The following is a 25,683-nucleotide window of genomic DNA, read 5'->3' as shown; positions in this document are numbered from 1 at the left end:
ATGCTGTTTAATAGACATTATTTTTCAGTTCACTTCAGTCGTCATATTGTTTGGGGCTATGAATTACATTAACGCAGGCATAATATTATTCAACAGCCTAAGGGGATAATTGCTTCAAATGTTTCAAACAAGGGGGAGGGAGAAAGCATTTTCTCATTGTGGGGAGTGGGAGAGAGAGAGAGAGAGAGAGAGAGAGAGAGAGAGAGAGAGAGAAAGAAAGAAAGAGAAGAGAAGAGAAGAAATGAAACTATTTTGGTACGCATGCACAAAGAGGCATGCATACAGAAAAGTACTGGGAGGACTGAACCCTCCTCAGAGATTCTAAGTTTTTTTCCGACTTAAATTAGCTGTATGACCAAGATCAAGATATTTAAACTCTTTCATCATACTGGTCATTTGTAAAATTTGAGGATTTTATTGCACTAAATTGTCTCTAAAGTTCCTTACATATCTGTCATTCTATGACTCTACAGTATAATTTTAAAACTTCATGAATTACTATATTATAATGATATTGTGATAGAATTCAAGATCTTAAGAGCCCTCCCCTCAGGTGGGATAAATTGGCATCTGGTTACTAAGACTGTGAAAATGGTACCTTAGGGTAATTAGTTTGGGAGGCGTGCAAAAAAGATGAGTGACTAGAACAAAAGATGAGGCTAAGTAAGAGAGGTCAAAAAAACTACATTTTACCTACCCAAGATGAAATTAAGAGAGGATTGAGTGGGTCTGATAAAGTAGTCATTTATTTTTATATAAACAATATTATAATATCCTCACATATAGTCATACAAGTAATTACTGTTCAGGATGTTTAAAATAGTTGTAAAGCAACAATAAAATCTAATGCATGCAAAAAGTCATTAGACGGAGTTTTAGTTATAAATTGTCATGGGAAAGATGACTAAAATATTAAGTAAATATGAACAAGGAAAACATCTTTAAAGCTGAATGACCAACATGTACTTAAGGATTTTAATGTAGGTAATTTACATGAACATATTAAAATGTAATACACAGAAATTATGAAGCTCATTGTGTTGTTGCTTTGTGCATGTGTATTTATACTTGTACAAAAGAATTACCTTTTAATCATATTGCTTTTTGGTTCTCTATGTTTGGACTCCTGTAGTGTCATCAAATTTTAGAAGCTCCTTTTCAAATTATAATTATTCCAATGTATTTGTAGCATATTAGAATTATAAATATTCTAAAGATAATAACAATGTATGCTTTCTTAATTTTTATTTTTTAATCTATTATGAGAAGCTTTCCTGTGAATTAAGAACATGCTTATTTTGAAAAGCCAAGATTTACTACTTTTTGCTGGGTAATTTTCATTCTTAATTTTGGAGAATCAAAATAATAAAGCAAATCCGGTTTAAAAAAAAATCAGAGCCACAATGACCAAGCACTTCCTTAATTAAAAAGAGCAAGAAAATTACAACATAATCACAAAATGTATCTTTCTTAGAGATTTTAACTTCCTTGCAATGTGAGCTTCCATGATTGTGCTTTCACTTAATACATTATATGCACATAGTTTTATAGCATGAAATCTGCATTCAACAATTAGTTCTTATGATAAAATAATTCCTGAAATTTATTTTATGCTCTTGGTTTTGGGCTTTTTAACAGCAATTACAAGTGCCAGGTATGCAATGATTTACAACATTATTTGGATATTTGACACTTGAAAATATATTTTTCTTCCCTGACTTCTATTGTTGTTTTTCTTCCTACTTCCATTACTTCCTTCCCTTCCTCCTTTCTATGCTTTACTCTCTTAAGACCTTTCTCTCTCTCTACATATCCTTTATGTTAACATTCTATTAATAAAAATTTATTAGTGATCTGTCTGTTGTGCTATAGGATATTTAAATACAGTATTGTATTATTGAATGAAGTGTTGATACGATATGTTTATATTTAAATTTCTTAGCTACTGCAGCATTTCAACCTTGTACCAATTTTATGTGTATGCAGGTGGGGGGTGAGGGGAGAATGCACTGAAGAGGAAAATATGTTTTCTTTAAAATATGTGAATAAGGTTTAAGATATAAGAACTAAAACTTCAATTCTAATATATAAAGCTACAGACTGAAGAACAGTATTGAATTAAGCACACGTGCAAGAGCGTTTTTAACTTAAGTGGTATTTGCAATCAACTACATAGCTTTCATGTGATTATGTTAGCTTAATTTTAATATTTTCAATATATGTTGCAAATTCATATTATGTTTATTTTGTGTCTACCTTGTCTATTCGAGCTCAGGCATTGTATTTGTTTCACATAAGAGATTGTTACATATATGATGAATAATAAAAAAGTTAGTTCTTTTCATATTAGTATTTAATACACAGGGAGACACACTAAGACTATTTCTGTAATTTTTAATCATGAACCTACCATCAAAATGGTACATTTCATAAAAGATTAGAGATTGCTTTTCAGAAATACCATGCTAAAACCTGGGATAGAATTCTTTATCCCTTAAATTCTCAGATCAATGCATGTATGAACTCTTTAATTCCCACTATGTAAATGGGTTTTTCAAATTCCACAAGAACTTCAGCAAATGTATAATATGAATGGAAGTTATTGGTTCAAAAAACTAGTTGATGTTAATCTGTATCGAGGTCATATTAAATAGAGAAAGACTAGAACATGTTTCAAGAAATATTGCCTCACTAGAAAGCTAAAATCTACAGCATTTAACATCAATCTAGGTTAGATTTTAAGCAACAGATTTGTTCATTATCATCAGTAATCTGGAGTTTATTATCATCTACAATTATCATCAATAATGTGGGTCAAATAAAATCCTGAATTTGAATTCAGGATTAAGTACCAATGGGCCACTCAAAGGATCACTGTAGAGTACAATGAATGGTATGTACTATGGAAAGTGTGGAAAGACCTGTGAAGCTATTATTTTTCTTATGATAAACATGGATCCTTAACTTGATAAATTTTATCTTCTAAATTGGAGGGAAAAAGTAAAGCTGCCTCTTTATATAAACATATCAAGGGAAATGAACCTTAATAGACGGATTTACCAGACTCATGTTTGTGTTACCTACTCTAGTTTTCCAGTTTTCATGTACAGTACTTTTATATTCCTTATCTAATAGCTCTTTTGAGACATACTCTCTCTGACTTCCAAATGATACCACTATGAATTTCCCCCAGAGCTATATTTTGCCTTTCTTGTTTGGCTTGGTAAAGACTATTTACTTTTTCTGCGCTAGTCTGAAAACAACGGGAATAACTTTTCTATAAGAACCATCATCTACCCATATGTCCATGCATAGAATTCTCAGGCTCACAGGGTTGGCATCAAAATGTGTTGTTCTATAAAAGCGAGTACCAAACAAAATGAAGAATTAAGAAAATACTTTTATAATAAATGTAATTGAATAAATTAAATATTGTTTTTATATTGCCATATGTCTATACAATTTGGGATAGTTTCATTAAGATGGAAGATATTGGGGCAGGTGAGTGGCTCAGTTGGTTAAGTGTCTGACTTTGGCTCAGGTCATGATCTTATGGTTTGTGAGTTCGAGCCCCATGTTGGGCTCTGTGCTGAAAGCTTAGAGCCTGGAACCTGTTTCAGATTCTGTGTCTCCCTCTCTCTCTGCCCCTTCCCTGCTCATGATCTGTCTCTCCCTGTCTCAAAAATAAATAAACATTAAAAAACAAGAAGAAGAAGAAGAAAATGGCAGATACGAACATAAGCCTAGAAGAAAATAATTTAGTCATTGGCTTAGTAGGAAAAAAAATTTTGGAGTAATTTTTTATAAACTAAAGATGGAGAGAAAATAATATAGTTCTATTTTTCCAGATTTATATAATAATCTTGGTAATCTTCATAAACTTAAATGTTAAAAGTGGATGTAGAGAACTATAATTAAAATACCTTTCATTAATAGATTCAATGCACACTCTGCTAATAGCTGTGTTATAGAAAATAATAGAAATTGTAGTAAAATCTGAAAAATCCAAATGTATCCATTAATTCATTTGAGCAAATGCTTTACAACTCAACCTAATCTTCTATGATTAAATTAACCTGAGAGTTATAGTTACACCCTATAGTGAGGGGTGCATTTATTGAAATTAGAAATCATTAATCTAAGTGGATCAGATATATCACTGCCTTCACTGTAGTTTTAAAAGCAATTCTGGAAAAGTCTCCTTTTCTTTCCTTTATTATTTTAATAATCAGTGTTTGGGGCAGGTAATTTGGAATTTGCTAATCTTAAGACTTGAGGATCTAAAAATACTGTACCATTTTACAAGTGTAATGAAAATTGAACTATGAAAATAAAGCGTAAGACTTACTGATTCTCAAAAACATGATTTTAATTCTTAGAGTTCCTGTGTTTAAGAGATCTCTTAGGGCATCTATTGGCCAATGTTAGTATTACATATGACAATGATTATACAGCAGCGTGAACCCTAGAGTTCTGTGTATCAAAATAATGATTTAAATGCATGCTGATTAAGAATTTATGATGGAAATCTTTAATGTTTATTGTTGGATTTAAAGTGTTGTGCAAATACATGAAAACTAATATGGTATGGGAGTTAGACTTATAAAACTTTTGTAAAAACTATTTGCATTTCAATATTTTCAAAATTTATTTTGTCTCTTAGAATCTGTATGTCACTGGATTAGCTTCCTTTAGTATTTTATTTACACTTCTGAATATTTTAAGAGTGTCATAATAATTATCTTTTCAAATTTCAAAAGGAGCACACATAGCAACATATTTTATATTGTTCTTTGAGAGCAGAACATAAAAGGATATTGAGAATATGGCTGTTAAGTCTCCAGTTCAAAAAGATTATAATATGTAGTTAGTGGAGATGATATGTTTATTTGGCCAGATGGACAAGTAATTTGCCCAAACAGCTACTTCCTACACATTAGGTACAGTGAGAAAGGATGGAAAAGGATCTAGATCTTAAGGTCTAGCATCTGTGTGTGTGTATATGTATTTAGTATATAATACAAATACATTATTGGGGCGCCTGGGTGACTTAGTCAGTTGAGCATCCAACTTCGGCTCAGATTATGATCTCAGAGTTGGTGGGTTCGAGCCCTGCATCCACCTCTGCACTGACAGCCCAGAGCCTGGAGCCTGTTTCAGATTCTGTGTCTCCCTCTCTCTCTGACCCCATCCCTGCTTGTGCTTTGTCTCTCTTTCTCTCTCAAAATTAAATAAACATTAAAAAAATTATAATATAAATACATATGTATTAAATAATACATAAAATAAGCAATGAACCACAAAAATCTACCCCAAAAAACAGAGCACACTTTACACACTGTATGTTAGCCAACTGACAATAAATTATATTTAAAAAATAAATAAATAATATAAAAATTAATAATGTCATAATTAAAATTAAAATACATAATTAAGATAGAAATAAAAATATTAAGAAGCATATATAAAATTTCACAGGTAAACATGAGTCAAAAGCCACAAGTAAACAGTGATAAATCCTGAAAGAGAAGTAGAGTTTGGTGAAGTGAGCAATTACTACTGATTTTTTTGTTCTTTTTAGACTTTCTTGTATATAAGATCCTTCCAGAGCATATGGGTCAAAGCAGCTGTCTCAGTTTGTTCCCAAGAATGGTACTAGCACTGTCTGGGAAAAAAAAAATATGCTGAGGACCAAACAGAGATGTATACACGTTACTTTTATTGAAGTTTCACTCCACTGATGTGTTTCTGCTATTTATTAATATTATATAGAAATTATTTGAATTCAAACAGCAAACACCGTCACAAAAGAACCTCGAAAACAAGTCTACCTAACAGATCAGGATTTTACAATATACTTCTTGTGTATTCATTAACGCTGCTCACTTCATAAAGCCAACTTCCCTCCTGTGAATGTGTTTGAATCACATTTTGTGGTCTCCAATGGTTGAATGGAACCACGTGCCCACTTCTGTAGGAAGGATTATGAGTAAAAGTGACACATGTCACTTCTGGGCCGAGAATTTAGCAAAATCCCGCAGAGCGCCTTTTTCTCTGTCAAAGAAATTGACAACATTTGAGATAAGTGGCTGCTCAGTTAGCCTGGATTCCCCAGGGACAACCATGAACCGAGAAGCCTGTGCTGACTGTGATGGTTAGTTTTGTGTCACCTTGACTGGGTTAAAGATGCCCAGGTAGCTGGTGAAATATTACATCTGGGTGTGTCTGTGAGGGTGTTTCCAGAAGAGATTAGCATTTGAACTGGTAGCCTCAGCAAAGATCTCCCTTACCAATGTGCTTGGGCATCATCCAATCCACCGATGGCATCAATAGAACAAAATGAAGGAGGAAGGGCAAACTCACTCTGCTTGAGCTGGGATATCCACCTTCTGCCTTCGGCCCATGCCGCTTTGGAACTCAGATCAGGACTTACACCATTGTCCTCTCTACAACATCCCAATTCTCAAACTTTTGTACTCAAAGTAAATTATGCCAATGGCTTTCCTTATTCTCTAACTTGCAGACAACAGGTCATGAGACTTCTTGGTCTCCATAGTTGTGTGATCCAGTTCCTATAATAAATAAATTATCTATCTATCTATCTATCTATCTATCTATCTATCTATCTACATATCTATCATCTATCAATCATCCATCTATTTATCAATCTATCTATTTACCTATTTATCTAAATTCTATTGGTTCTGTTTCTCTGGAGAACGCTGATTAATATACACTGAACCATGATGGGCTTGAAACATGAGCAAGAAATAAACCTTGGTTATTTTAGGCTACTGAAATTTAAAGTGTGTCTTAGGCTTCTGATATTTGAGGCTTGTTTGTCTGTTATAACACATAAATAGCTTAAACTAATTGGTAAATAACAGTAGTTGAGTTGATTGATTTTAAAATAGTTATATATGCATCAATCCCTCACAACATCTTAGTTACACATGAACTGACCTCTCTAGGTTCCTATATGAATAATGTAACTGATCTCTTGAGGTACATAGGCTTATCTATGCCCTAGGTTTCATATTTATCTGGAATCAAATAAAACAAATCTCATCCTCTTACTATCCATCCTAAAATAAGGTTAGATTGGGTTAGTAAAATAAAGTAACCCTGTATTGACCTGAACTAAGTTTCTATCATTCTGACCTAGATGCATTATTCTAGAGCTAATTATTTGGCTTCTATTCTACACTGCATAATGGCTCACTATCTTTCAGTTAGGATTTAATTTCCACCTACCCATTTTTGTCCAAAATAAGAACCAAGCCTCTTCTTTGGTGGTAATTTCCAAGTATCTCTTCAATTACCCATTCAACAAACAGAAATCTGTTTTCTACTCTGAAACAAATATGCTGGGAGTTAGAGATACAAAAAATAATATGCAATGCCCATCCAAGCCATTGCATTATGGTGTACCAAGTATTAAAATAGGGTAATGTGCCTAGAATAATCCCAGTCCAGTGTAAGCCTTATAGGTATTTCTACTGGGGATCAAAGTTCTGCCTTTAAAACTCATTCAGAAGGATTGGTTGGCACTTCCCAGGGACATTGTTCCCAGATATAAAATGACTGATCTATAGATTTCAAAGTATTGCTTGCCTATGTTCTCTATATCAATATTCCACCCACCTAACTAAGCAACAGCTAGTAAAATGAATATTATCCTATACCTAGAATTGATGGTGAATTACTTGTTCCTTTGACTACTGTGACTTGACCAAATGGCTCAATTACAGCATTTAAGCGCCCTTGCTTTTTGAAGCTAGTGAGCTTGTCTAGTTTTGTCCAGTCCCCCTATTTCCTTCCCAGACTCATACTAGTCCTAAATTGTTACAATGAAACTAACTACTTCATATATGTCTAAAAAATTTCATCTAGAATACTAAGAAAATTTATGGGGAAGAAAACTAGCATTAAATGAAAAAATACTTGGTTTCAAACACTGCTAGGACCTTCAAATTTGTTATTTCTTTTATGACTCACTATAACGCTCTGAGTTTATTATTATAATCACTGATTTACCACTGACTGCAGAGAAGTAAAGTCATTTGTCCATTGTTGAAGATTAAATTAGTGAAACACACCAGAATTAATCTAAGTATAATGCAGAAAATCTTTCCACTTTATCACCATAGTATATCTCCACAACCCTTAGTATTTCAAAACTGTTTTTCTGAGGTGTGATAAAAATAGTTAGGGGGAAACCACTTATATTTGGAGAAACAGAGAATTCCTTCACAGGTGAGGAAAAGGTATTTATTCCAGGAAGAGAAGGAAAGTGCAAAAAACAAAACAAAACAAAACAAAACGGGCGGGGGGTGGACACAAAAATTGGAGCTTGTTGTTTTGTTTTATGGCTTATAAAATAATCAAGTCTAGAAAAGCATGGGGTGCATAAGGGTCATGAAAGGGAATCAAATGAGACAAGAAGAGTTACTTTTTAAAAATTGTATCCAGGGGTGCCTGGGTGGCTCAGTCGGTTGGGCGTCTGACTTCAGCTTGGGTCATGATCTCACATTTTGTGAGTTCAAGCCCTGCTTCAGGCTCTGGGCTGACAGATGGAGCCTGGAGCCAGCTTCAGATTCTGTGTCTCCTTCTCTCTCTGCCCCTCCCATGCCAATGCTCTGTCTCTCAATAATAAACATTTTAAACAATTTTTAAAAGTTGTATCAAATTATTATCTATGCTCTCTCCTCTTCCACTTAATTCTCCAAATACTTCCATCTTTACTGTGTGTTCTCCCCATAGTCTTTGGAAATTGCTCTGATCAGGATCAAAATAATCCACTTTTCAACAAATTTCAAAGATACTTTTCCTGTCCTGAACTCTCAGAACCATTTAACACTGTTGACCATGCCTGCATTGGAAGACATTCTTTATTTGGCTTCTGTGACACTACACCCTGTTGTTTTGAAGAAATTGCCTGATAATTTTCAGTTTTGCCTCTTTTTCTTTGCTTTCCTTCTCAAGTTGTATCCTTCCTCTTGCCTTCTCTCCCTCACTGCCTCCCTCCCTCTCCCCTCCTTTTGTCCTTTTGATTCCTCCTCCTGTGCCATTCTGAAATGTTTCTCAGGAATCAAATCCTACTCTTGTCAATTATTACTCTACATGTTGTCTGGAAATTCTCTTCCACTCCTTCCACAACCCTCTACATTTTGCTGCCCTGATTCAGGGCTCAGAGTCAAATGGCACTTCCCAATAAAATTGCAATAAAAATAATTCACAGGTATCTGAAACACATGTCCCATATTGAATTTATCTATCTCACTGAAATCTCTTCTTATGATCCTTTGCTTATTGAACAACATCTCCATTCATCAGAGTTAAAGCTCAGAGTCCGATTGCTTAACTTTTGAGTTCTTTTAATCCCAATTTAGATGTCACTTTCTTCAGGAAGAATTCCTAATTCCACCCTTTGTAGTCCTTTCTTCCTCTTTGCAGTCTTAATCAGACATGCCAACATCATGGTTAACTAAATCTTTAATTTCCTCAAAATTATCACTTTATTACATTACATATAATTGCATATTTAAGCATGCATCCTCTTTCCTACATGAACCTCCATGAAAGAGTTCATTATGGGATTTCTAATCTTAGCCCATACCTGGCTCATAGTATAGAATCAAAATTTAATATACTTAATTCTATAAGTCCAATAATTTGAGAGTTTCCAAATTCCTAAATGATAACCTTTAGAAGGGGAGTGACAGTGTGCACATTGGGTGGGCTAGAAGGGGAAGGATAAAATAATAGGCATGTAACTCAAGTAAAAAGGCAATAGTTATCATAAATATAATAAAAGAGATGACCAGAAAAAGTGAAAATCATGTATAAACTAAGAACAAGTCAGGGAAAATAGCAGTTGCCCATTGGAGTGCTTAAAGAATTGTACAAACTTCAAGGAATTTAATTTCAACAAGGTAATAATAAAGCTTCATATGATACCTTTCTTTGAAAGATCAAGAGTTATTGTATTGAAGAAGAAATAAAATAGAACCACTATCATCAACAACAACAAAAACAAAAACCTTTTGAGAGTTACTATTGTCTACTAAATTACGTAAAATTCCTGGCTTTGCCTTACTTCCTCATTTAAAATTACATTGAAGTCAATTAAAATTGGACAGCACAAGTATCACTGAACTTTGTAAGTTTATTTTGTCACAGGTACATACCTTAGTCCAAGCTACAATTATCTATATTATACATCATCTATCATCTCCTATTATCTGATTGCCAAACTGATCTCTTACTTTCTTACCTCCTTGAAAATATGTTTTCCTCACATTAACTGCAGTTATTTTTTTAAATATATGTCACATTATGTTGATTCTTTCCTTAAAATTTTACATTCCATTTGTTATTTTAAAAAATCTAAATTAGTAACCGTTGTTCACAGGTCCCTCCACTATTAGGCATTCACATCTTTGATGTCAGACTCTAGGCCTGCCCTTATCTTCACTGACTTTCAATCATTGTAGCAATCTTGTTACTCTTTGAACATGTGAATGTTCACACCCATGTGAATGTTCACTCCATACTTGATGCACCCTCTTCCCAAATTCTGTTCTCCCAGATTTCCCTATGGCTAGGACCTCAGCATTTAGCTCCATGGAGTGGACTTCTTTTGCCTACCAATACTCTATACTGCCACCTTTTAACAATTATACCACTACTTGTTCTTCATAGGATGTATTAACATTTGAAAATAGATAATTCATTCATTTATTTCCTCATCCCTCAGTATTGTCTTCTCCTACTTGAATGTTAGCTCCTTGAGTGCAAGACCCAACTTGTTCATACGTGTATTCTGTGTGCAGAGAGAGCTGCCTATAACATAAGTGTTCAGTATATATTTACTAAATGACTGTATTAATATATTTGGCAATGCTTTCATTTATTACACTTTTAACTTTTCAAAATCTACCTATTTTTCAAGAGTATGTTGAATGTTATTTCTTTCATAAAATTTTATTTGCAAACTGTGACCCTTCCTTTAAACCACTGTAGAAGTCTATCATGATGCTCATTCTGTCTTTATTCAAACTTTGTTTTTTTGTTTTAATTCCTCTCTCTAATCACTAGATAGTGATTATCCTGGGGGTAGGGAGAGAACCTTAGATTTAAAAATTTGATATCCATAAAAAAAACTTAGGATTTATAAATTTGATATCATAACATAATGTGAATTTCTGTCTCATAGTAAACACACCATCTAGATACATGTATTTACTTATTTTATGTTTGTTGTCTATCCCTAAAGGGGTGTTTGCCCTTCTGTTGTTGCTCATTTCTATATCCTCATCTGCCAGACACAAACTGGCAGGTGGGAAAAGCCTATTAAATATCTGCTAAAAGAATAAAAGTCTGAACATTTTCCCACTGAATTCAACACTTGCTAAAATACAATTTTACCTTCTCAGTAAGAATATTAGCATCATCATTTGGTAATTTATTTCAAGAATGTTGTATTTTTTTGTAAGTATTTAAAATGTTCATTTTACCAGGGCGCCTGACTCAGGTCATGATCTCACGGTTCATTGAATTTGAACCCCGCATCGGGCTCTGAGCTGACAGCGTGGACCCTGGAGCCTGCGTCAGGTTCTGTGTCTACCTCTTTCTCTGCCCCTCCCTCACTAATGTTTTGTCTCCCTTTCTTTCAAAAATGAATGAACATGAAAAAAAATTAGATGTTTATCTGACCAATCAGTGTCTTAAGATCACCAGAATTTTAATTATGCCTAATATTTATGTAAGAAATAGTTTAACATTCTTTGGGTAGTTTGGAAATAAAAAGAATTATATGTCAGCTTCTAAGAACAGTGTGGACAGAAAATTTATCATATGAAAGTAAGCAATATATAGTTTGTTTCCTAAGTTTCAAGTTCCTGACATTGAGATGTCTTATCTTTCCCTGTAAAGCATTTTATTGATTCTTGTTTTTTTTTAATGTTTTTATTCATTTTTGCGACAGAGAGAGACAGAACATGAGCAGGAGAAGGGCAGAGAGAGAGAGGGAGACACAGAATTGGAAGCAGGCTCCAGGCTCCGAGCTGTCAGCACAGAGCTCGATGCGGGGCTTGAACCCACAGACTGTGAGATCATGACCTGAGCCAAAGTCGGACGCTTAACCGACGAGCCACCCAGGTGCCCCACATTTTATTGATTTTTAATCTATACTTATCCTTGGTAAATGTAGGAGAGAAGGATATAAACCAGGATAACTCAAGTATGTATACTTCAAACTTAGACTGAAGTATAGAACTTTTAAACTAAACCCACATGGAAAACACTGACAAAATTCTTGTTAGCCTCACTTGGATACATATTCAGTTCCCCTTTACCACTATTTTGTTAAAACACAAATATAATTTATAAGATTCTAAAAAATTAAGAAAATGTATGCCTAAATTTTCAAACTGATATACAAAACATGACTATTACATAGTGGCTGTTTATATGCCCATTTTAAATAATTAAAGAGTAACCTTAAGTTGAGTGATATACTAACCATATAATCAATAGTAATTTATTGGTTGAATTTATTGTAATTTTCTAATGGTTTTGCTTAAAAGCAGTAGAGTAATTGGCAAACGTTAATTTCTCCTAATGTAGTATTCCTTCTTGAGAGTTAAAAGAATGATATGACTGAAGGGAGTTTTCTGTGCCTCTTGGATTTCAATGCCTTTTTCCTTCCCCAGATCCAGGAAGTTCTCAGCTATTATTTCTTCAAGTACACCTGCAGCACCTTTCTCTCTCTCTTCCTCCTCTGGAATACCAATTATGCATATATTATCTCTCTTTAGTGCATCACTTAGTTCTCTAATTTTCCCCTCATACTCCTGGATTTTTTTTATCTCTCTTTTTCTCAGCTTCTTCTTTTTCCATAATTTTATCTTCTAGTTCACCCATTCTCTCCTCTGCCTCTTCAATCCGAGCTGTAGTTGTTTATAGCAGCACTCTCAACAGTAGCCAAATTATGGAAAGAGCCTAAATGTCCATCAACTGATGAATGGATAAAGAAATTGTGGTTTATATACACAATGGAGTACTACGTGGCAATGAGAAAGAATGAAATATGGCCCTTGGTAGCAACATGGATGGAACTGGAGAGTGTTCTGCTAAGTGAAATAAGCCATACAGAGAAAGACAGATACCATATGGTTTCACTCTTATGTGGATCCTGAGAAACGTAGCAGAAACCCATGGAGGAGGGGAAGGAAAAAAAAAAAAAAGAGGTTAGAGAGGGAGAGAGCCAAAGCATAAGAGACTCTTAAAAACTGAGAACAAACTGAGGGTTGATGGGGGGTGGGGGGGTTGATGGGGGGTGGGTGATGAGTATTGAGGAGGGCACCTTTTGGGATGAGCACTGGGTGTTGTATGGAAACCAATTTGACAATAAACTTCATATATTGAAAAAAAAGAATGATATGAACTATAGCTTGCTTAATGAAAGCAATAATCAACAGATAGTATTTGAGATATTTAAAGAATCTATAGTCTAGTAATAAAAGAAAACCTGTGGCAAATAGAATAATGTTGCTTATTGTAGGATTTATGTATTATACATAGATTATAGTTATTTTCTCTAAAAATAGTGATCAAACTAATGTAATTTTTATAAAAATAGAATTTTGGAGCAAATACAATATAGGTATTATACATGAAAACAATTATACTTAAATTATCCTCAAAGGTGAATATCAATTATGGATGGCAATACAATGTTACTAAATTGTTTCATAAAGCCTTAGCCAAAAGAGTTCTTTATTATTATTTATTTTACAGAATGTTGCTTAAATTACTGAAAATAGTTCTATGAGGACATTTTATACTGAATAAATAAAAGTGTTCCATTAGCCAGTGAAATGTTAGAAAGGAATTAAAAGCTGTGAAGTAAAAGAAATAACACATTTTAAAATGAGTCTTGAAGATTAATATGTTCTATTTGCTATGTTTACTATTGAGCATAAAATATCAAGACAAACTAGTACAGAAAATTTATGAAAAAGCATTAAAGTAATCAGATGCCTGAGACTTAAGCAACAACTCAGTGCACACATAATTCAATGTTTTGTTTGGTTATTTATATATTTTTTATTTCAAATCAGGCCCAGTAAGCACGCTGTTTTATACACTTACTAGGCAAATGACAAGGTTCACTTAGCTATACAATACATGTACCAGACTAATCTTAGATGACTTCACAAAGCTGTTTCCTCAGTTTCAGTCCACAGACAACCTGCCTTATTACCTATCTTTGTGTTCAATTCATAGTTCCGGTTCCCTTGTTTCATTATCATTTTAACATTTAATCAATCCTCATTAAACCAGAGCTGGGGATTCTCAACATGCTCCACCTCATCTATTACAGAAGTTCATATTTTTTCCTACAAATGTTCATTACATTTGCTCCAACCTTAGCATTTTTATAAAACACTTTGACAAAGATAGATGACTGGAGAGCAATTCAACTTTAACCATGTTTCAAGTCTATTTCCAAATATGAAAAAAAAATAATTTACTTCTAAGTTACATTCACAGTTATACCTCACTGAGTTAGATTGACTCACATTGTCATGAAAGTGAAGCTAAAATTAGGAATGTGTGGATTTTAGAGAAATAGTTTGATATGGAATATAAAGGAGGGATTTTACTTTTACAGAAATATATTTTGAACATCTCTTTCAGTCAGGTGCTATAATAGGCACTGAGGATACTAATGACAAAAGAAAAAAGATAGTACTAATTTTAGTAAATATATTTTATAGTAGGAGAGAAACTTAATCTAAAAATACATATTCTTAAAAAATACATAGTTATTATATTATCCTATATTTATTAGACTTATGAAAAATAGTTGATATAAGCATAAAGAGAAGTTGATGATATATTTCAGTTAGAATGTCCAAAGTAGCCTTCCCAATGAAAGAAATATTTGAAGCTTAGCAAAGAGGAAAATAAGAGTCTTATAAATATCTGGAGGAAATTCTCCATGTAGAAGGAATAGCAAGGACAAAAGATGCTAAGGAAAACTAGGATGGTGGGATTGGATTAAGCTCAGAGAGGTAGGTGGGCTGGCCATGCACAGCCTCGTGATCCATTACAATGTGTTATATTTGGTACTGATTTTGATGAGAAGGCATTGAAAGGTTTGGGGGAGGGAAACTTGGGTAATATCTTAAAAGAATTCTCTGATGGTTAAATGAAGATTTATCTTTAAGACAGCATAACTACATACAGGGAAACCTGCTAGGAGTCTGCTGCGGTATTTCAGGTAAGAAGTGGCCATAGGAAAGAATACATCAATAGTGCATTACAAGGGTTACACGCCATGATCAAGTGGGATCTATTCCTGGAATTCAAGGATGGGTTAACATACAAAAATCAATTAATGTATTACACTGTATTAATGGAATAAAGGACAAAAACCATCTGATCCTCCTAAGTCATGGGGGAAAAAAAGTATATGACAAAATTCAATACCCTTTTGTAGTAAAAAACTCTCCTGAAACTAGGAATAGAAGAAAACTGCAGCAGTGTAATAAAGGCCATATATGAAACGTTCTAGGTAACACCACACTCAATGGTTAAAGACTGAAAGTTTTGGGGCGCCTGGGTGGCTCAGTCGGTTAAGTGTCTGACTTTGGCTCAGGTCATGATCTCATGTTTGTGAGTTCAAGCCCCATGCTGAGCTCTGTGCTCACAGCTCAGAGCCTGGAGCCTGCTTTGGATTCTGTGTCTGCCTCCCTCCCCTGTTCATGCTCTGTCTCTCCATCTCTCTCAAAAATAAATAAACATTAAAAGAAAGACTTAAAGTTTTTCCTCAAGAATCAAGAACAAGGCAAGGATGCCACTCTTGCCACTTCTATTTAACATAGTACTGAGCATTCTATCCAGAACAATTAGTCAAGAAAAAGGAATAACAAGTTTCCATCCAAACTGGAAAGGAAAAAAGGAAAGATATCTCCATTTGCAAATGAAAAAATCTTACATGTGGAAAACCATCTATTCCCTACACACACACACACACACACACACACACACACCACACAAATTCTTAGAACTAATAAATAAATTCAGTAAAGTTGCATTATACAAAATCAATATGCAAAAATAAGCTGTGTTTCTATACATGAACAATCAATAATCTGAGAAGAAATTATGAAAACAATCCATTTGCCATGGCACCAAAATCAACAAAATACTTAGGAATAAATGTTACCAAGGAGGCAAAAGATTCATGCAGTGAAAATGACCAAACATTGATGAAAGAAATTAAAGGAGATATAAATAAATAAAATATATTTTATGTTCACAAATTAGACACTTAATATTGTTAAATTGCCTATATTTCCCAAGAAAATCTATGGATTCAATACAATCCTTATCAATATCACAATGGAATTTTCTTTTGCAGAAATATAAAAAAAAAATCCTAAAATTTATACTGAATTTCAAGGGACACTGAATAGCCAAATGATCTTGAAAAGAAAAATAAAAAAAAGAACTAGGTTGGAGGCCTCACATTTCCTTGTTCCAAAACATTTTACAAAGCTAAAGTAATCAAAACAATGACATTTATGTGAGGTATCCAAAGCAGCCAAACTTGTAGAAACACAATATATAATGGTAGTTGACCGTTGTGTGGATAACAGGGAAATGGGGACTTATTGTTTAATGGGTTTAGGGTTTCGGTTTTCTAAAGAAAATGTTTTAGAGATCTGTCCATACACCAATGTGAAAATAGTTAACACTATTAAACTGTACACTTAAAAATATTTAAGATGGCTAAGTGAAATAAGCCATACAGAGAAAGACAGATACCATATGTTTTCACTCTTATGTGGATCCTGAGAAACTCAACAGAAACCCATGGGGGAGGGGAAGGAAAAAAAAAAAGAGGTTAGAGTGGAAGAGAGCCAAAGCATAAGAGACTCTTAAAAACTGAGGACAAACTGAGGGTTGATAGGGGGTGGGAGGGAGGGGAGGGGGGATGATGGGTATTGAGGAAGGCACCTTTTGGGATGAGCACTGGGTGTTGTATGGAAACCAATTTGACAATAAATTTCATATATAAAAAATATTTAAGATGGCATTTTTTGTTATATTTTTATCCATAATTTTAAAAGTTCATCCTCGAATATATCCCTATCTTACGGGAGAAAACTATTATTTTAAAGAAAAAAGAACCCTCATATCCTATTGGTGGGAAGGTAATTGGTACAGCTACTTTGAAAAACAGTTTGGACGTTCTTCAAGAAATTGAAAAATAGAAATATCATATGATCCAATAATTCCATTCTTGGGTATGAAAAGATATATGCACCCTTATGTTTATTGCAGTATTATTTACAATAGCCAGCATATGGAAGCAAACTGTGTCCATCAACAGATGAATAGATAAGGAAGATGTGGCATGCACATGTGCACATGCGCGCGCGCACGCGCGCGCACACACACACATACACACACACACACACACACACACACACACACACAGGAATATTACACAGCCATAAAAAAGATGAGATTGTACCTTTAAGACAACATGGATGGACCTAAAGGGTATTATGCTAAGTGAAATAAGTCAGACTGAGAGAGACATATACCATGTGATTTCACTCATAAGTGGTATCTAAAACAACAAACAAATGAATAAACGAACAAAAAGTAGAATCAGAACTATAAATCTGGAGAACAAACTGAGAGTTGCTAGAGGGGAGGCTATAAGCAGTTCAAGCAAAATAGGTGAAAGGGAGTAAAAGACACAGGTTTTCAGTTATGGAATGAATAAATCACAAAAGACACAGCATATGGAATATATTTAATAATAATGTAACTAAGCGGATGGCAGCTACACTTGTGGTGAATGTGGCACTATGTATAAACTTGTTCAATCACTATGTTATCTACCTGAAACTAATGTTAACATTGTGTGTCAATTATACTCAAATAGAAAATAATACTAAAAAAGTATCATGTCTAGAAAGGATTAAAATTAGGATTCATATTTAAAACTGTCTTGATCCAAAAACTGTGTTTTTTCCACCCCCCACATTGATAGTTACAAGCTGTCTCTCCCAGACAAAAGTCCAGGTTTATAGGCTGGATCAACGCAGTATTTATTCTTTGTTTTGTTTTGTTTTGTTTTGTTTCATTTTATTTTGTTTCCATGGGTGAGAATAGGGTTGGGTGGCTTGAGATGTTTGACTCCAGAGGTTTATAGGTACTTATATTGTATCAGAGATTTCTCAGAGCCTATTTCTAGATAGTATGTTTGTGTGTGTGTGTATGCTTATGAATAATGAATCACCAGCATATAGATTTGAGGGTCACAATAATTTTTAACCTCATAAATGGAGGAGGCTGATATCATTGGTTTATTCTCTACCTTTGAGGAAACTAATTCTTAACTAGAGGCCAGTAGATATAAGATACCAATGGGTCTGTATATGAGGACTTAAGGACAATAGAAGTAATGAAGGAAAGGACATAGCTGGTTCAAGATAGTGTCCCCTAAGATCAAGACTCATTGCCTAGTTTACAGTAACCTCTATGATTATTGATCACTGCCTAAATGAGTAAGTGGTTTTCTCATCAGCTGTGCTCCTCCCTTCCATGGCATAGAATCCAGACAACCTCAATTATAAGATCAGGGAAACTCCTGATCTGAATTACTAGACAATAAAAGGTCATGCTTTCGAGATTTAGCATCATTTTCCTTAACTTTCACCCAATTCATTCACTGAAATTCATTCTTTTCACTGAATTTTTCTCAAAATAATATAAAAATTCTCTTATTCTCCTTTTTTTTCTATTTTCATTTCTCCTCTTTTTTTTCATAACTTTAAAGTTATATTTTCCTTTTTCTGTAGAGTCTCTCCAGATTCAACTATGATGTCCATGAATTTCTGACCCTCATTGCATTCTTCTTTTTAAGCAGGCTCCCTGCACAGCATGGAGTCCAAAGTGGGGCTTGCATTCACAATCCTGAGATCAAGACTTGAGCTGAAATCAAGAGTCAGACACAAATGACAGAGCCACCAAGGTGCCCCATTCTCCGATCTCTTCTGCAGCCTTGTTACCTGAAGCATTTCCCCTCTGTTTTTACACATGCTCATTTTCCTGTTTCCCAGAAGTATGACATGTAAACAAGTGAGCAGAGGAAATGGCAGTGTAATGACTGGCATCTTCTTCTTCTTCTTCTTCTTCTTCTTCTTCTTCTTCTTTGGTAGTTTGGTAGTTTATTTTATTTCTTTTTAAATATATGAAATTTATTGTCAACTTGGTTTCCATACAACACCCAGTGCTCATCCCAAAAGATGCCCCCTTCAATGCCCATCACCCACCCATCCCTCCCTCCCACCCCCCATCAACCCTCAGTTTGTTCTCAGTTTTTAAGAGTCTCTTATGTTTTAGTTCTCTCTCCCACTCTAACCTTTTTTTTTTCTTTTGTTTTCTTCCCCTCCCCCATGGGTTTCTGTTAAGTTTCTCAGGATCCACATAAGAGTGAAAACATATGGTATCTGTCTTTCTCTGTATGGCTTATTTCACTTAGCATCACACTCTCCAGTTGCATCCACGTTGCTACAAAGGGCCATATTTCATTCTTTCTCATTGCCACATAGTACTCCATTGTGTATATAAACCACAATTTCTTTATCCATTCATCAGTTGATGGACATTTAGGCTCTTTCCATAATTTGGCTATTGTTGAGAGTGCTGCTATAAACATTGGGGTACAAGTGCCCCTATGCATCAGCACTCCTGTATTCTGTGGATCAATTCCTAGCAGTGCTATTGCTGGGTCATAAGGTAGATCTATTTTTAATTTTTTGAGGAACCCCCACACTGTTTTCCAAAGCAGCTGCACCAGTTTGCATTCCCACCAACAGTGCGAGAGGGTTCCCATTTCTCCACACCCTCGCCAGCATCTATGGTCTCCTGATTTGTTCACTTTAGCCACTCTGACTGGTGTGAGGTGGTATCTGAGTGTGGTTTTGATTTGTGTTTCCCTGATGAGGAGCGACGTTGAGCATCTTTTCATGTGCCTGTTGGCCATCCAGATGTCTTCTTTAGAGAAGTGTCTATTCATGTTTTCTGATGACTGGCATCTTCTAAGAATTAGGACATTCCTACTATTACTGTAAATATTTAGGCGCATATGACCTTCCTTTTGTTGTAGCACCAAAGATCGTGGCAAAACAGAACTTAAACCCAACTACTCTTTCCCTCTTTCTTCTTTTTTTTCCCTGAAAATATGCTATTAAAAGTCAATTTAGCATTTATTTTAAAGGTATGAGATGGCTTGGAAGAATAATTACATATTATTCTTATATATAACCCCCAAATCACCGTATTACTAAAAACAATGAGGAAAGCACAGAGTGCATGGATGGCTCAGTTGGTTGAGCATCAGACTCCATTTCGGCTCCGTTCATGATCCCAGTGCAGACTCTGTGCTGAGGGGGAGACTGCTTGACATTCTCTCTCTCTCCCTCTCACTCCCTTTCCCTCCTTCCCTCTCTCTCTCTCTCTCTCTCTCTCTCTCTCTCTCTCTCTCTCTCCCACTGCCCTTCTGTCCTGCTCATGCTCTGTCTCTAAATATAATGTAAATCTTTTTAAAAATGGGAAAGAGTAAGCATTTAGCAGACTGACTTTGTTTTACTTTGTCTCTGTTTTTAACATTAGAATGATACCATTTCCATTTTTATTCTAAGGCTCATTTCTGTCAGCATCATCACCACTCCCACTCTGTGATAAAGTGATCCTGTTTTTACTTCAACTGGAACAACTTTTCATTATTTAAGAAATATGTTCCATTCTAACTCCTGGCATTGCCACCCGTCCCACAACAGTCTGACTACTGTTACTGCTGGTAGTACTACTAGTGTTCATCCGTAATGTAGGAAAGGCAGCAACTTAATGGATGCTAATTGATCAATTCTCTGTGTAGTGTTTCATAGTAAATGTCTCAATGGCATTTGAAGAGAAAGGTATGAGAGTTGTTAACAATAACACCATATAGATGCCTTACAAGTCAAAATGTATATGATTAGGCAAAAATAACTGAGAAATGGGTGGGGCACCTCGGTGGTTCAGTCAGTTGAGCGTTCGACTTCAGCTCAGGTCATGATCTCACAGCTCATGGGTTCAAGTCCTGCTTTGGATTCTGTGTCTCCCTCTCTCTCTGCCCCTTCCCTACTCATGCTCTGTCTGTCTCTCTCTCTCTCCCTCAAAAAAAAAATAATAAATAAGTATAATTTAAAAACAATAACTGAGAAATGGGAGTTATTTACTATATCTTTGACTTACAAAAATTTACATAGGCATGGTTTAAAAACACATTTTTTTGTCTGTCTCAAAAATTCGATTAATTTTGTTATGGCAACTGGTTTCTTGGGTTTTTTTTTTCTCATTAAACTTTTGTTTTAATGGGTCTCAAAATTCTGTGACAGATTTTTGGTCAAATTGTTTCCATTAAAAAGTACTAAGTTTAAAAACCAGTAACTCATATGAGGACTTTAAGAGACAAAACAGATGAACATAAGGGAAGGGAAGCAAAAATAATATAAAAACAGGGAGGGGGACAAAACAGAAGAGACTCATAAATATGGAGAACAAACAGAGGGTTACTGGAGGGGATGTGGGAGGGGAGATGGGCTAAATGGGTATGGGGCACTAAGGAATCTACTCCTGAAATCCTTGTTGCACTATATGCTAACTAATTTGGATGCAAAATTTAATAAATAAATAAATACATACATACATACATACATACATACATACATACTAGTAACTTAAAACTGCTACACACACACATACACACACACACACACACACACACACACACTTACAGAATTTGTAAATTTGCTAAAACCATTTGATGTTAAACCAAGGGGAGTAAAACTTGATTTTTTATATCTTGGATATCTGTGACTGAAATGCTATGGTCTGTGTTCTAAAGATGCATTTGTACTAGGAAATACATAATATACTCTTTGACATTCTTGATCTGAAAATAGGTAATCATTATACTTCAATATAATGTACATGAGGTACAACACATTTGAGAGCTGCTGTTAATGCTCTTCTGTTCAGAACTCTGTCGGGAAATCAGGTAGAACTCTCAAATTGGGTAGTCTGAAGAGACTTTAATAAGGGGATTGTTTACGGTGCTGAGCCAACAGTCTTTTGCACTGAATTGTATCTTCTAAAGAAAGATATGTTTAAGTCTTAACTCCCGGTACCTGAGAATGTGACCTTACTTGGAGTTAGAATCTTTACACAGGCGCTCTAGTTAAAAGAAGGTCATTATGTGGTTCTTAATCTAATATAACTGATGTCCTTTTAAAAAGAGGGAATTTGGGGTGCCTAAGTGGCTCAGTCAGTTAAACGTCTGACTTCAGCTCAGGTCATGATCTCGCAGTTTGGGAGTTCGAGCCTCGTGTCAGGCTCTCTGCTGACAGCTAAGAGCCTGGAGCCTGCTTCAGATTCTGTGCCTCCCTATCTCTCTGTCCCTCCCACACTCACACTCTGTCTCTAAAAAATGAATAAATATTAAAAAAAACTTTTTTTAAAGAGGAAATTTGGACACAGAGAAAGACACACATGCAGAAATTACCATGTAAACATGAAGGCAGAGATAAGGGCAATGTGTCTACAAGCAAGGTAATGTCAGCAATTGCTAGCAAACCATTAGAAGCATGGAACAGATGATCCCTCACAGCGTCATCAGAAGGAACCGATCCTGTGTATACCTTGTATCAACATTCCAACTGGTCTTAATGGTTAAATTATCTCAGGTTGATGTATTCCTTGCTAGCCAACCTAAGCCCCACAGTCTGTAGCAGAACTAACCCACTTTCCTTGAGATTTTACAAACCACTGGCCTTGAGGGAGAAAGGACCAGACCTGAGCACATTAAAAAACAGCCTCCACTGATACCAGCCTGTCTGTTCAGGTCATGCGGATAAATGACTAACTGCTGAGCACCAGCTTCTCTTGCCCATAAGCCTCTTTATCATTTCCTCACCTTCCCATTTAAAAACTTCCTGCTTCACCTAAACTGGCAGAGATGGTATTTGGGACCTTAGTCCACCATCCTCCCAGATTTCTGGCCTCCCAATTAAGCACCGTTTCCTTTTCCACCATCACTTGTCTCTCGAGTACTGATTTTCTAGGGTGAGCACCCAAACCTGAGTTCAGAACCAGGACAGTCCCCTAGTCTAATAACACTTTGATTTTGACTTCTGGCCTTGAAACTATGAGATGATACATTTTTGTTGCTTAATCCACCCTGTATGTTGTACTCTGTTATGGCAGCCCTAACAGAGAAGCCTAAGGCACAGTGTCTTAGTGTCATCATCCACTCAAACACCAATGGGCTTGAAGGGGCAGGTGGGATGGGAAACAGTTATTGGATTCTACGCAAAAGAAAGACTATACAGAGACTCCTCCATTGCAGAAGGTTAGACTTTACTTAGAGGTATGCAGCTAGTCAGGGAAACCTCACAAGCTAGAAATAGAGGAATAAATACCTTAAACTTGTTTTGAAGTTTTCCATTCCAAGATGTCCTTTTGATACGACCCATTCTTTAAACTCAACAGCAAAGCCCTCTGCAAAGTCTCGGAGATACAGAGTATGGTGGAGACAGGTAGTGAAGCATCTGGAAAGACAAAGGAAAGATATTCACCACACACTCAATAGCTTTTAAAGTATGTTACATTTATTCACTTCTTTGTAAATGTCTAATATACATTACAGTATAGATTTAAATACTTTACTAGATTAATAATAGATTAATTATCTATTATATTAATAGATTAATTATTAATCTATTAATTATCTAATAGATTAATTATTAATAATAGATTAATAATACTTTAATAGATTAAAGTATTATTTAAAGTGTTTTTGTAAAAGGTGTTAATTTAAAAAACTTTTTGGGTTTAGGTAATACTATTTCATCATTAAAGATACCCACAGAAAATATTAATCAGAAGGCAGAGTAATAATCATAGAAGATAGTGGGGAGAACAATGGCTACTAACATTCATTCTTAAGAAATGTAAAAAAAGAGGGAGGGGCCAAGATGGCAGAATAGCATGGGAGTTTTTGTTTGCATCTCTCATCCCTGAAATACAACCAGATCGACACTAAACCATCCTGCACACCTTGAAAACTGATATGAAGATTAACACAACAATCTGCACAACCTGAACCAGAGAACTTAGCAGGTATGTGGCACAGAGAGGTTACTGGGGGAGAAAGCTGCAGAGGGCAAGCAGCTGTTTTTGCTTGTGGAGAGGACAGAGATGGGTGAAGAGTACAGAAAGCACACCCCCCTCCCAAAAGCAGCTGGAGGGAAAGAGTATGCAAGAGACTGAACAAAAAAGTGAGAAAAGAGAAAGGAGAGGCTTTAAATTCCATTAAGACTCTATAAACAGGGGGAGGGCAGAGTCTAAAACTCCTGGCAGTGCTCTGGTGAGAAGAGTGAATCCCCAGAAGCAGAGAGCACAGTCCAAGAGGTCCTCTGGTCACATGGGTGTAGGCAATTCCCCTGCTGGGAGGACATTTGATAGAGACCATGAAGCGTCCCCATAGGCAAAGGTCCCAGCAGACCCCGGAGAACAACCACATTCGCTGGTGCTGGAACAAGGATGGAAACAAGGGGGAAAACCTGGTACCAGATGTGTGTTGTGATTTTTCATAATCCTTGAAATGCTGCTGTTACAGGATCATGGGAACTTTTTCTGGGGCAGGCAGACATCCAGCCACTGTCTCTGGGCATTGGCACAGCACCATCTCCTGAACATTCCTGGTGGCAGGCGGAACCCGGGCATTGCTCAGTGAGACCCTCCCCCAGAAGTTCTAAGCAGTAAAAGCCACAGTCCCTCAAAAGTGAGGTGTTGGGAAACACAGCCACATGTGAAATAAAACTCAGGGGGGAGGTGCTGCCTTGCAACTGGATGGCTTGGTCACAGACAGTGTAAAAGCAGGGAGGGGACACAAGCTGGATGGGTGCACGATTGCTGGTCTGGGAGAGCACAGAGTTCTGATACTAGAGACTGAGTAGCTGGGTGACACCATTTTCATGCCCCCCCACGCATGCGCATACACACCTATAGGCAACACACCAATCCACCCCAGTAAGTTAAGCAGCAGCATCTAGTGGAGAACTGAGCAGTTACACTGAGCCCCGCCCAAACGGGCCAACCTCCCTCTTTCAAACAACACAAGTCTCTCTGCCTGCTTACTTTACAGACTATAAAGTGCTTCATAGTTTGACTTCTTGGGGAAAATGATGTAATTTCAATCGTATTTCATCTGTTCACTGGTCCATCTATTCAATTTTCTTTTTTTTTCTTTTTTGCTTCTTTTCTTTTTCTTGAATACAGAAAGAAAAAAATATTTTTATTTTCATTTCTATTAAAATATTTTTCTATAAATTTTTACTATGTTTATTACTTTTTGTAAATTTCTCATGTTCAATTTTTTTACTTCCATCATTTCATTTTATTCGATTTCATTGAATTTATTTTTTTCCAATTTTCAAACATTTTCCCTTTTTTTTCTTTTCTTTTCTTATCTTTCCTTTTTTTCTCTAATCTATCAAGCTCTTTTCAATAGCCAGACCATAACACACCTAGGATATAGCATCC

General features: G+C 35.5%; 1 protein-coding gene across 2 annotated transcripts in view; it reads right to left on the bottom strand.

Annotated features, from left to right (window-relative positions):
• The window catches only part of FSTL5 (follistatin like 5), a 781,763-nt gene extending 758,104 nt beyond the window's left edge, over positions 1–23,659 (bottom strand). For both annotated transcript variants that reach the window (XM_053216758.1, XM_053216759.1), the window contains exon 1: positions 23,559–23,659. In XM_053216758.1, coding sequence (XP_053072733.1) covers positions 23,559–23,584 — 26 coding nt within the window. In that variant the 5' untranslated portion in view covers positions 23,585–23,659. The remainder of the gene's footprint in view (positions 1–23,558) is intronic.
• Positions 23,660–25,683: the final 2,024 nt, after the last annotated feature.

The sequence above is a fragment of the Acinonyx jubatus genome, chromosome B1 (assembly GCF_027475565.1).
Source record: "Acinonyx jubatus isolate Ajub_Pintada_27869175 chromosome B1, VMU_Ajub_asm_v1.0, whole genome shotgun sequence".
Classification (NCBI taxonomy): Eukaryota; Metazoa; Chordata; class Mammalia; order Carnivora; family Felidae; genus Acinonyx; species Acinonyx jubatus.
Note: the sequence above shows the minus strand (reverse complement) of the source record. Positions and strands in the feature narration are given on the sequence as shown.